The following is an 11,582-nucleotide window of genomic DNA, read 5'->3' as shown; positions in this document are numbered from 1 at the left end:
TCCCCATCTCCCTCCCCCTCCCTCCGCTGCCTTTCCCCACCAGCTCACCCTAACATTGACGGGGTGCGGGCCAGAGCACCCTTCTGTTGCTCAGTGTGCCTGGGGAGAGGGCAGTCAGGACCCTTTCCCGGCATGTGATGCGTCCAGCAGCCTCCCCTGGGTGCCTGCCCCTGCCCCCAAGTGAACATGCCAGCTTAGTGGATGGGTGGGGGTTCATTTATTAGCTTGCTTGTTTGTTTAATTCAAGCCCATGGAGTGATACTGGACAGATGGAGGGAGGGAGGGTTGGATGGATGGACAGAAGACTGGCTGCTGGCTTGGCGGTCTTGCAGGCTAGACAGAGGGATGGATGGAGGGACGGATAGACAGAAGGGAGGCTGGCTGGAAAGAGAGATAGATGGATGGATGGCTAGAAGGATGGATGGAGGGTTGGATGGACAGAGGGCTGGTTGGCTGGATAGGGGGATGAATGGATGGAGGGACAGAGGGATGGATGGATGGATGGAGGGACAGATGGGTAGAGGGGTGGCTGACTGGACAGAAGGATGGATGGAGGGATGGAGAGACGGGTGGACAGAGGACTGGCTGGCTGGACAAAAGAATGGATGAAGGGACGGATGGACAGAGGACTGGCTGGCAGGACAGAAGGATAGAGGGATGGCGGGAGGGAGGGTTGATGGATGGATGGACAGACAGATGGACAGAGGGGTGTCTGGCTGTACTGATGGATGGAGAGAGGGATGGACGGACAGAAGGATGGATGGATGGAGGGATGGGCGGAAGGCTGGCTGGCTGGAGGGATGGATAGACAGAGGACTGGATGGCTGGATAGAAGGATAGAGGGATGGAGGGCCAGAGGCCTGTCTGAGTAGCTGGACAGATGGATGGATGGACAGACAGTTGCTGATCTGACCCTGGCTCCGGGCTGTGATGGAGTTTCAGAAAGGCCATGTCTGGCAACCCCGCACTCCCGCCTGCCCACTCCCCGCCCTGTCCCTGGGGCAGGACAGCGAAGCCAAGCCCGTGGAGAGCAGCGCATGGAAGAAGAAACCAGACTCGGGAGAGGTCACAGCTCTTATTTACCACGGATTTGCTCTGATATTGGTAAGAAAATCAATCCCTGCCCCTGCCTGACTTTCAGCCCCAGCCCCCAGCTCTGGTGTCGGGATGGGCGTCAGGGAGGGGACTGACATGGCCGGGTCCCTCGCTCCACCTGTGAGGGCTTGTGCGGAAGGGAGGCTGGGTGCACCCATGGTGGCGTTGTCTCCCCCACCCCGTTCTTCAGGGGAGGGGGCTGCAGGTCCAGCTGCCCCCCACTGCTCCCCAGGAGAGGCCCCCATATATTGGAGGCCGCATGGCTGTCAGGGGGTGGGATAGGGCTCTTGGGCCATGTGGCTGTCGGGGGATGGGACGGAGCTCATGGGGTGCCATGTGGCCATCGGGGGGGTGGAACAAGGCTCGCCAGGGGCTGCGTGGTAGTCAGGGGTAGAACGGAGCTTGTGGGCACTGTGTAACTATTGGGGGGTGGGCTGGGGTTAATGAGGAGCTGCGTGGCCATTGCGGGGGTGAGATGGGGCTTGTGGGGGGCCACATGGTCATTGGGGGATGGGATGGGGCTCACTGGGGCCATGTGGTAGTAGGGATGGAACGGAGCTTGTGAGGGGCCGCGTGCCCATCATGGGGTGAGACAGGGCTCACGAGGGATCATGTGACCGTCTGGGGGTGAGACAAGGCTCATGGGGGGCTGCGTGGCCGTTGGGGGGTGAGACGGGGCTCACGGGGGGCCACGTGGCTGTCGGGGGCGAGACGGGGCTCATGAGGGGCCGTGTGGCAGTCAGGGAGTGAGACGGGTATCACGAGGGGTCGCGTGGCCGTCAGGTGAGATGGGGCTCATGGGGGCTGCGTAGCTGTTGGGGGAGGAAAGAAGTGAAGGGAAAGGGGCAGATGTCAGGGTCTCACTGTCGGCAGCCGGATGCCCTCCCCGGCGCTCCGTGTGGCAGGGAGGCCGGGGCCAGACCCCCGGGCCAGGCTCTAGGGATGGGCCCCGCCCCGGGGAGCCTTCCCAGTCTGCTTGGCGAGGGCGAGCGGGCGGCAGCTCAGTCCGAGTAGATGATGAAGCCCGAGAATGTGCTGTATTTGTTGTTGTTCCCCCCGTGCGCCTTGCCGCCGTCCAGTTTGATGAAGACCTCGTCGCCGGGGTCCAGGTGCAGGATGACACTGTTGCTGGCGTAGTCGTAGTTCTGGTCCGCGTCCTGCGCAATCGCACTGGCCCGCACCTGCGGGAGGAGAGAGAGCGCGGTCATCTGTCGCCCCACGGCCAGCCCCCATCCCGGCTCACTGCACCAATCGCCAGGGCTGGTCGGGGCCCAGACCCCATGCCTTGCTGCCTCCCTGACCATGAGCCAGAGGCTGGGCCCCTTCCTGCCCAGCGCAGTGTCCCCTAGTCCTGCACTGCCTGGGCCAGCTCCCCTCACTCTTCTCCTGCAAGGCTGTGACGGGGTCCACATCATGGGGAGGCTAACAGGAGAGTGGTGGCTGGAAACCTGCGGCCAGCGCAGGGCTCAGGAAGGAGTGGAGCTGAAGAACTGACGACCATGGGAACTGCTTCCTGGGGGTGGGCATGGTTTTTCCACTACCGACAATGTGCAACTCAAGACTGGATGTTTTTCTAAGAGATCTGCTCTAGGGGTTATGGCCTGGGTCCTACAGAAGGTCAGCCTGGATGATCTGGCCTTGGAATCTATGAAACTGGCAAGGGGAGGGCAGAAAGAAAGAAAGAAAGAAAGAAAGAAAGAAAGAAAGAAAGAAAGAAAGAAAGAAAGAAAGAAAGAAAGAAAGAAAGAAGCAGCTGGAGCAGAGCGAGCAAAGGCGAGGAGAGAAAAGGCAGGATGGGGAAAGGGAAGAGGTAAAGAAGAAAGGAAAGGACTCCTTAGAAGAGCAGGTAAAGGATCAGTGCTGGGCAAGGCTAGGCAGCAAGGGAAGGGGCAGGTTATAAATTGGGAGGGAGGCACGGTGAAGGCAGACGTTTCTGGAGGTGCCATGGCTCTGAGTGCAGCATGACCCTGGCACAGACAGGAGCGGCATCATGAGGTCTCTGCTGAGAGTGCAGGGACATGCCTAGCACCCGGCAGAGAGCCTGTTCTGAGTCCAGGGAGCAAGGCTGCCAGCGCAGGAGGGGTACAAGGGCATCCCCTCCCCTGTCCAGAGCCCAGCTTCCCGAGGGGGAGGGAAGTTAAGGGGAACTCTTCTATCTGACGGTTTTATACGGCCGCCCATCACCATAGTATCTAGGTACCTTGTCCATAAAATCAATAGCATAGCAAAGCACCTCGTGGCATCTCGGGCAGCCCCTCTCTGTGCTAAGCTCTACTTGTAGGAGGGGCTGGGGGCTCGTGCAGTGGACGTGATTAACGTCCCTTTTCACTTGTTGATTGTGTTTCTGTTTCGAGCGGGGCTGGCTGGGGTGCTCTGGGGCGTCGATGCTGCGAGTGTCAGTCAGGCGGCGGGAAGGCTTTCGGTGAGACAGGCCTGGCTGGAGAGCTTGCAGCTAGGCTGCTCGGGTGATTGTTCCAGGAACTCCTAGGGGGCTCAGCCAAGAGCAGGGCCTGGCACATAGACTCGCCTAGAGACAGTCCCTGCTCCACACAGCCTGCAGGCTAATGCCGGCAAGCCAGGCCCAGGATGGACCATCAGCCCCTGTGATGGATGGAGACTGAGCCACATTTCCCTGTTGGCTACCAGCTGTTTGAAAGTCTGGCCCCTCAGGAGCTGCCCCAGGTCCCAGGGCGTGTCTGTAGCAGAGCAGAAAATTGAACCTAGATTTTCCAAGTCCCAGTCTGGGGCACAACAGTTTTGGTCTCAGAAAAGTTCCACATAGAACTACCATCTATTCCCAGGCAAAGAGCCCACCAGGAAGGCTGAGACTGTATCCCTTGAACACGAGGTTAATACCATGTGAGAAACACGGGCAGCTGCCATGGCTCATTGATAAATAAAAACCTTTGTGCTACAGCTTGGCCCAAATAGCCTCGGGCCCTAGTTCTCATAGTTCCTTACAGCTTAACACTTCGGGGGGCATTTCTAGGAGTGCACCAAAATAAAAGTGAGGATAATTTTCAGGAATTAAAAAACCCAGCAGCACTGGAGACCAGCAGGGGCCCAACTAACATGGCAGCCTGAAGTCTGAGCTCTGAGGGGATAGCAAAGTAATCTGCTTCCATCGACCTCATGGGTGGCAGGTGAACCCCGCCTTTGGGGAGGCTAGCCCAATGGCCTTGCCCCTTCCACCTGAGGCCCTGCCCCCCGTATGCTGGAGCCCCAAGGCCCCCTCCCGTAACCAGAGGCGCCTGGAGACTCCCCCTCCATGGCAGGAGGAGCCCCAGCCTGCCCACCCCAGCCATGCTGGCTGGCCCTCCCAAGCGCCGGCCTGGCCCCTGGGCCACCCTGGGCCTCTGGCCTGATACCACCACCCCCAGGCCAGCCTGGCCTGAGTGCCACCCCATGCCGCCAACAGGCCCTAACTCCAGGCTGCTGGCTGAAGCTGAGCACCCCCCACCAGTTTAAGGGTAGATGGGGAAGGAGGGCAGGGCCTCGGGGCAGAGATTGGGCGGGTCCACGGCTTGTGTCAGGGGAGGCTTAGTCTTCAATACCCACCACCCGTGATCAACCGCTCTGAACCTCCCTCAAAACCCGAGCACAGAATTGCAGAGTCTCCAAAAAATCGGAAAATTTAAAACGATCCTTCATTCAGATGAGTGTTTTCAGCTCGCAGTGAGGAGAGGAGAGAGATCTCTCAGATGCCAAGTGAACATATGGCAAGCAAATCAGGCAGAAATGCCAGGGCTGCAGAAGTCCAAATGGCTACCAAAGGCTAGCAGACAGTGGGGAGTGATGTCGGAGTTTACGGCCATGAGAGAGGATCTGACAACCACGCTTTGGGCAGTAACGAAGGAAGTTACGGACTTGGAAGAGTGCGTCACTGAGCCTGTAGAGAATGGCCTAAGAGAAGCAAGTGAGAGAGAGCCACATGGCACTCATGGAGCAGAAGAGAGGGGTGCAGCTTAAACTGGATGATCTAGAAAACAGAGTGAGAAGGAACAGATACTCTGAAAGAAAAGGAGGACTTGTGGCACCTTAGAGACTAACCAATTTATTTGAGCATAAGCTTTCGTGAGCTACAGCTCACTTCATCGGATGCATACTGTGGAAAGTGTAGAAGGTCTTTTATACACACAACACATGAAAAAATACCTCCCCCCACCCCACTCAAAGAAATGTCTGTATACTAATGCGAGAAGTATGGGGAATAAGCAGGAAGAACTCGAAATGCTAGTAAATAAATACAACTATGACAGCGTAGGGGCAATGCAGGGATAGCTCAGTGGCTTGAGCATTGGTCTGCTAAACCCAGGGTTGTGAGCTCAATCCTTGAGGGGGCCATTTAGGGCTAGAAGTGATCAGACATCTAACATAGCGAATGCCAGGGAAATGAGGTAGGATCAGATGCTAAAATAGGGAAAGAACAAGTTTAAAATGACTTAGATAAGTTAGCTGTTGTTAAGTCACCAGGGCCTGATGAAATCCATTCTAGAAGAATACTCAAGGAGATGTCTGAGCCATTAGTGTTTATTTTTGAAAAGTCATGGAAGACGGGAGAGATTCCAGAGGACTGGAAAGGGCAAATCTAGTGCCAATCTATAAAAAGAGAAATAAGGACAACCCAGGGAATTACAGACTAGTCAGCTTGACTTCTGTACCTGGAAAGATACTGGAGCAAATAATGAAGCAATCCATTTGTAAACACGTAGAAGATAATAAGGTGATAAATAACAGTCAGCATGGATTTGTCAAGAACAAATTGTGTCAAACCAACCTAATAGCTTTCTTTGACAAGGTAATAAACCTTGTGGATGGGGGGAAGCAGTAGATATGGTATATCTTGACTTTAGTAACACTTTTGAAAGGGAGCTACTGTAAGGTTTGTGCATAACTGGTTGGAAAACTGTTCCCAGAGAGTAGTTATCCATGGCTCACAGTTAAGCTGGAAGGACATAATGAGTGGGGTCCTGCAGGGATCAATTCTGAGTTCAGTTCTGTTCAATATCTTCATCAATGATTTAGATAATGGCATAGAGAGTACATTTATAAAGTTTGTGGACTATACCAATCTGGGAGGGGTTGCAAGTGCTTTGGACGACAGGATTAAAATTAAAAATGAGCTGGACAAACTGGAGAAATGGTCTGAAGTAAATAGGATGAAATTCAATAAGGGCAAATGCAAAGTACTCTACTTAGGAAGGAACAATCAGTTGCACAAAATGGGAAATGACTGCCTTGGAAGGAGTACTGCGGAAAAGGATCTGGGGGTCATAGTGGATCACAAGCTAAATATGAGTCAACAGTGTAATGCTGTTCCAAAAAAAGCAAACATCATTCTGGGATGTATTGGCAGGAGTGTTGTAAGCAAGACACGAGAAGTAATTCTTCCACTCTACTCTGCGCTGATTAGGCCTTAACTGGAGTATTGTGTCCAGTTCTAGGTGCCACATTTCAGGAAAGATGTGGACAAATTGGAGAAAGTCCAAAGAAGAGCAACAAAAATGATTAAAGGTCTAGAATACATGGCCTATGAGGGAAGACTGGAAAAAATTGGGTTTGTTTAGTCTGGAGAAGACTGAGAGGGGACATGATAACAGTTTTCAAGAACATAAAAGGTTGTTATAAGGAGGAGGGAGAAAAATTGTTCTTAACCTCTGAGGACAGGACAAGAAGCAATGGGCTTAAATTGCAGCAAGGGAAGTTTAGGTTGGACATTAGGAAAAGCTTCCTGACTGTCAGGGTTGTTAAGCACTGGAATAAATTGCCTCGGGGTCACATAGGTGATGTGTAGGGGGGGCATGTGGGGTCAAGTGCCCCCCAGATTTCTGCTTGGCCTGCCGGGGTCGGGGAGGAAGAGGGGCTCTGAACTTCTCCCATTGTGCCTGCCCCCTGGTGGGGAGTGGAAGGGGAGGGACCACTCAGGGTCGCTGCTCTGCAGCATGGGGGCTTCCTGAAAGAGACTGGCTGGGGCAGTGGCCCACCCCGTCCCCTCTCCTCCACGCCTGGTATCGGGCAGCATGAGTCATCTATGCCCAGGGAGGTTGTGGAATCTCTGTCACTGGAGATTTTTAAGAGCAGGTTAGACAAACACCTGCCAGGGATGGTCTAGATAATACTTTGTCCTGCTATGAGTGCAGGGGACTGAACTAGATGACCTCTCCAGGTCCCTTCAAGTCCTACGATTCTACAATTCTATATCTGGAAGTATCAGGCTTGCCAAAGATAAACAAAATTGATAAAGAAACTTTAGATAAAGAAATAGCAGAAGAAGAAATCTTAAAGGCAATCAGAAGTATGAAAAGTGGTAAAACTCCAGGATCTGACAGCATTCCAGCTGAGTATTACAAAGTATTTAAGGAGGTATTTGGGAATCCTTTGAAATGTACCTTCAATGCCATTCTTTTTGGGGAGGAACTTCCACAGCCTATGACAGAAACTACTGTTGTTGTTCTCCCTAACTTTGGGAATGACCCTGGAGTCATAGATTACAGGCCAGAGGGACCATTTGTTGATCATCTAGTCTGACTTCCTATATAGTGCAATTTACCTTATTTAGCTCTGATAGGCCCATATCACTTCTGAATCTTAGCATAAAGATTTTAGCAAAAATACTAGCTAGCCAATTGCAGTCCATGTTCTCTGTTTATATAAAATCAGATCAGACCAGATTCATTAAGGACAGACAAAAATCAGACAGTACTTGAATTCATCCATAATGCCAGCTCAAAAACCCATCCATTTCTTTTGATATCGCTTGATGCACGGGAAGCTTTTGAAACCAAATGTGGAACTTTCTGTTTCAAGTCCTGTCCTATACAGACATTGGCCCCAGTCCTATACCTGGATAACTGCTCCTTACACCAGGCCAAAAGCAGCTGTGCGAGGTGGAATCACACAGTGGGACAAGGCAGGGTTGTCTATTGTCTCCTTTGCTTTTTGCACTGGCCATGCAGCATTTTGCACTGAGGATAAGGAACAATGAATCCACCACAGGAATAAAACTTGCAGAGACCATGATCAAAATGAACATTTTGTTCTATCTTTCTTGATTTAAAATCTTTTGTAACCATCCCAGATAAAATCCTAGCAGGAATACAGAGAATGTTCTTAGAATTCATATGGAATAAAAGAAGACCAAGAATGAGTGTAGATACTGTGACAATGTTCCTCCTCTGCTTTGGTGGGTCCTGTGTTTATTGGAGGATTTGCTCGCCTAAGAGGTTCATGGCAGCCCTCAGTTGGGCCACTTTCGTGGCTCAAATCTGCCGTTCACTCTGTTAGCCTCATCACTGGCTAGCATAGGGAAAAGGAAGAAGAAAAATCCCCGCAGTCTCTGCTGATCCAACTAGTGGATCGGGGAACAGGCCAGAGACCTTCCCCCCTGGTGGAACCCACAGTCCAGTTCATCTCCTCCGGTATCAAGTAGGGAATTGGGGGGATGGAGGGATGGGGGAACCCAGGCCTGCCCTCTACTCTGGGTTCCAGCCCAGGGCCCTGTGGATTGCAGCTGTCTACAGTGGCTCCTGGAACAGCTGTGTGACAGCTACAACTCCCTGGGCGACTTCCCCATGGCCTCCTCCCAACACCTTCTTTATTCTCACCACGGGACCTTCCTCCTGATGTCTGATAATACTTGTGCTTCTCAGTGTCCCAGTAGTACGCCTTCTCACTTTCAGCTTCTTGTGCCTCTTGCTCCCAGCTCCTCGCACGCACACCACAAACTGAAGTGAGCTACTTTTTAAACCCAGGTGCCCTGATTAGCCTGCCTGTCTTAATTGATTCTAGAAAGTTCCTGATTGTTCTGGAACCTTCCCTGTTACCTTACCCAGGGAAAAGGGACCTACTTAACTTGGGGTTAATATATCTGCCTTCTATCAGTCTCCTGTATTGAGGAGCAGTGGGCGCTGTCCAGGGTTCTGCCAGGGATGGTTCCCTTTGTTTGACCCTTTGACCAAACTCCTGTCCCTGTTATTTCATTAGTTGTCCCCCATACTCATTTGGTTTCCAGGTCCTGTGATCCCCCTCTTAGGCTGGGGGCAGGATCCTTTAGCAGTCCTTTCAGATGTTCTTGTCAACTGCTGGAAATGGCCCACCTTGATTATTTCTCTCCTGCTGGTAATAGCTCACCTTACCTGATCACTCTCGTTACAGTGTGTATGGTAACACCCATTGTTTCATGTTCTCTATGAATATAAATCTCCCCACTGTATTTTCCACTGAATGCATCCGATGAAGTGAGCTGTAGCTCACGAAAGCTTATGCTCAGATAAATTTGTTAGTCTCTAAGGTGCCACAAGTCCTCCTTTTCTTTTTGCGGATACAGACTAACATGGCTGCTACTCTGAAACAAGAGGAAATGAAGAATTAATCTCTCATATGCGAGTAGCTGCTCAGCTACTGAGAGCCTCCCTTGGAAAAAATAAAATAGCTCAACCACAATGATTCAAATAATACGGGAGGTGGGTGTTGTGCAAAAATTAATGCACCAATTATGTTCCCAGCAAACAGACAGAGAACAGATAGAAAAGGAGGACTTGTGGCACCTTAGAGACTAACAAATTTATTTGAGCATGAGCTTTCGTGAGCTACAGCTCACTTCATCGGATGCATGCAGTGGCATAAATAAATAATAAATAATAAATAAATTTGTTAGTCTCTAAGGTGCCCCAAGTCCTCCTTTTCTTTTGCGAATACAGACTAACACGGTTGCTGCTCCGAAAAGAGAACAGATAGATAGTTAGAGATTTGATTGCATTCATGCTTTCAAAGAACCCAGCATACCTGTCCACATTTTTAAAATATTAACATTTGATAGACATGCCTGGTTTGCTAAAAGATGTGTAATCAGGGATATCAATCAATTTAATAAAACCACCAGAAACAACATGTAATGGGCAACATAAAGATGCTCACTCTCTAAGACAGTAACACCCTGTTAACCAGAGAGCTCCAGGGAGAATATTGCTGTGCATTGTTTCGCTGAACAAAAGCTCACTGTTGTAAAAGACTTAAGGGTGGCAATTCTGCAACAGAAAAGCTTCAAAAACAAGAAACTGCTGAGCTTGAATTAACATGCAAACTAGATCCCATTAACTTGGGTTTGAATAGAGACTGGGGGTGGCTGGGTCATTACACATATTGAATCTATTTCCCTAAGTTAAGTATCCTCACACCTTCTTGTCAACTGTCTAAATGGGCCACCTTGATTATCACTGCAAAAGTTTTTTCTCCTGCTGATAATAGGTCATCTTAACTAATTAGCCTCTTACAGTTTGTATGGCAACTTCCACCTTCTCTGTATGCATATATAGATCTTCTTACTATATGGTCCATTCTATGCATCCGTGGCTGTAGCCCACGAAAGCTCATGCTCTAATAAATTGGTTAGTCTCTAAGGTGCCACAAGTACTCCTTTTCTTTTTGCGAATACAGACTAACACGGCTGCTGCTCTGAGACCTGTTGTAATTATTATGTTTTGTCTCTGGTATTTCATGGCTGGATTTTTAAACCTATTTAAACTTCCTATATAAAGACATAGTTTAAAAAAAACAACCCAGCACCGTTCCCACAGTCTAGTGCTTCGAGGAGACCTCCTCCAATTACCCTTGGAACAATTCTCTGTTGGACGTGAAAGATTGTTTGCAGACAGGAGACTGTGTTTATTTAATGACAGGTTTCAGAGCAGCCGCCGTGTTAGTCTGTATTCGCAAAAAGAAAAGGAGGACTTGTGTCGTGTGTGTGTGCACCATGTGTGGGGCGTGTGCGCCGTGTGTGGAGCGTGTGTGGAGCGTGTGTGGAGCGTGTGTGCCGTGTGTGCGCCGTGTGTGCGCCGTGTGTGGGGCGTGTGTGCGCCGTGTGTGGGGCGTGTGTGGGGCGTGTGTGCGCCGTGTGTGGGGCGTGTGTGCGCCGTGTGTGGGGCGTGTGTGTGCCGTGTATGGGGCGTGTGTGCACCGTGTATGTTGCGTGTGCGCCGTGTATGGGGCGTGTGTGCACCGTGTATGTTGCGTGTGCGCCGTGTGTGGTGCGTGTGTGCGCCGTGTGTGGAGCGTGTGTGATCCATGTGTGGAGCGTGTGCGCCGTGTATGGGGCGTGTGCGCCGTGTGTGGAGCGTGTGTGCGCCGTGTGTGGAGCGTGTGTGCACCATGTGTGGAGCGTGTGTGTGCCGTGTGTGGGGCGTGTGTGTGAACCATGTGTGGAGCGTGTGTGCGCCGTGTGTGGAGCGTGTGTGTGCCGTGTACGGGGCGTGTGTGCGCCGTGTGTGGGGCGTGTGTGCGCCGTGTGTGGAGCGTGTGTGCGCCGTGTGTGGAGCGTGTGTGCGCCGTGTGTGGGGCGTGTGTGTGCCGTGTGTGGAGCGTGTGTGTGCCGTGTGTGGAGCATGTGTGAACCATGTGTGGAGCGTGTGTGCGCCGTGTGTGGAGCGTGTGTGTGCCGTGTATGGGGCGTGTGTGTGCCGTGTGTGGGGCGTGTGTGTGCCGTGTGTGGA

At 51.6% G+C, this 11,582-nt stretch overlaps 1 protein-coding gene across 1 annotated transcript in view; it reads right to left on the bottom strand.

Moving 5' to 3' along the window:
* Positions 1-1,078: 1,078 nt before the first annotated feature.
* Positions 1,079-11,582, bottom strand: part of C1QL1 (complement C1q like 1) — a 74,569-nt gene continuing 64,065 nt past the window's right edge. Inside the window, exon 2 of the mRNA XM_073325664.2 lies at positions 1,079-2,276. Coding sequence (XP_073181765.2) covers positions 2,097-2,276 — 180 coding nt within the window. The 3' untranslated portion in view covers positions 1,079-2,096. The remainder of the gene's footprint in view (positions 2,277-11,582) is intronic.

This window comes from Lepidochelys kempii, chromosome 27, assembly GCF_965140285.1.
Source record: "Lepidochelys kempii isolate rLepKem1 chromosome 27, rLepKem1.hap1, whole genome shotgun sequence".
Taxonomy (NCBI): Eukaryota; Metazoa; Chordata; order Testudines; family Cheloniidae; genus Lepidochelys; species Lepidochelys kempii.
This window is presented reverse-complemented; position numbering and strand designations above follow the sequence as displayed.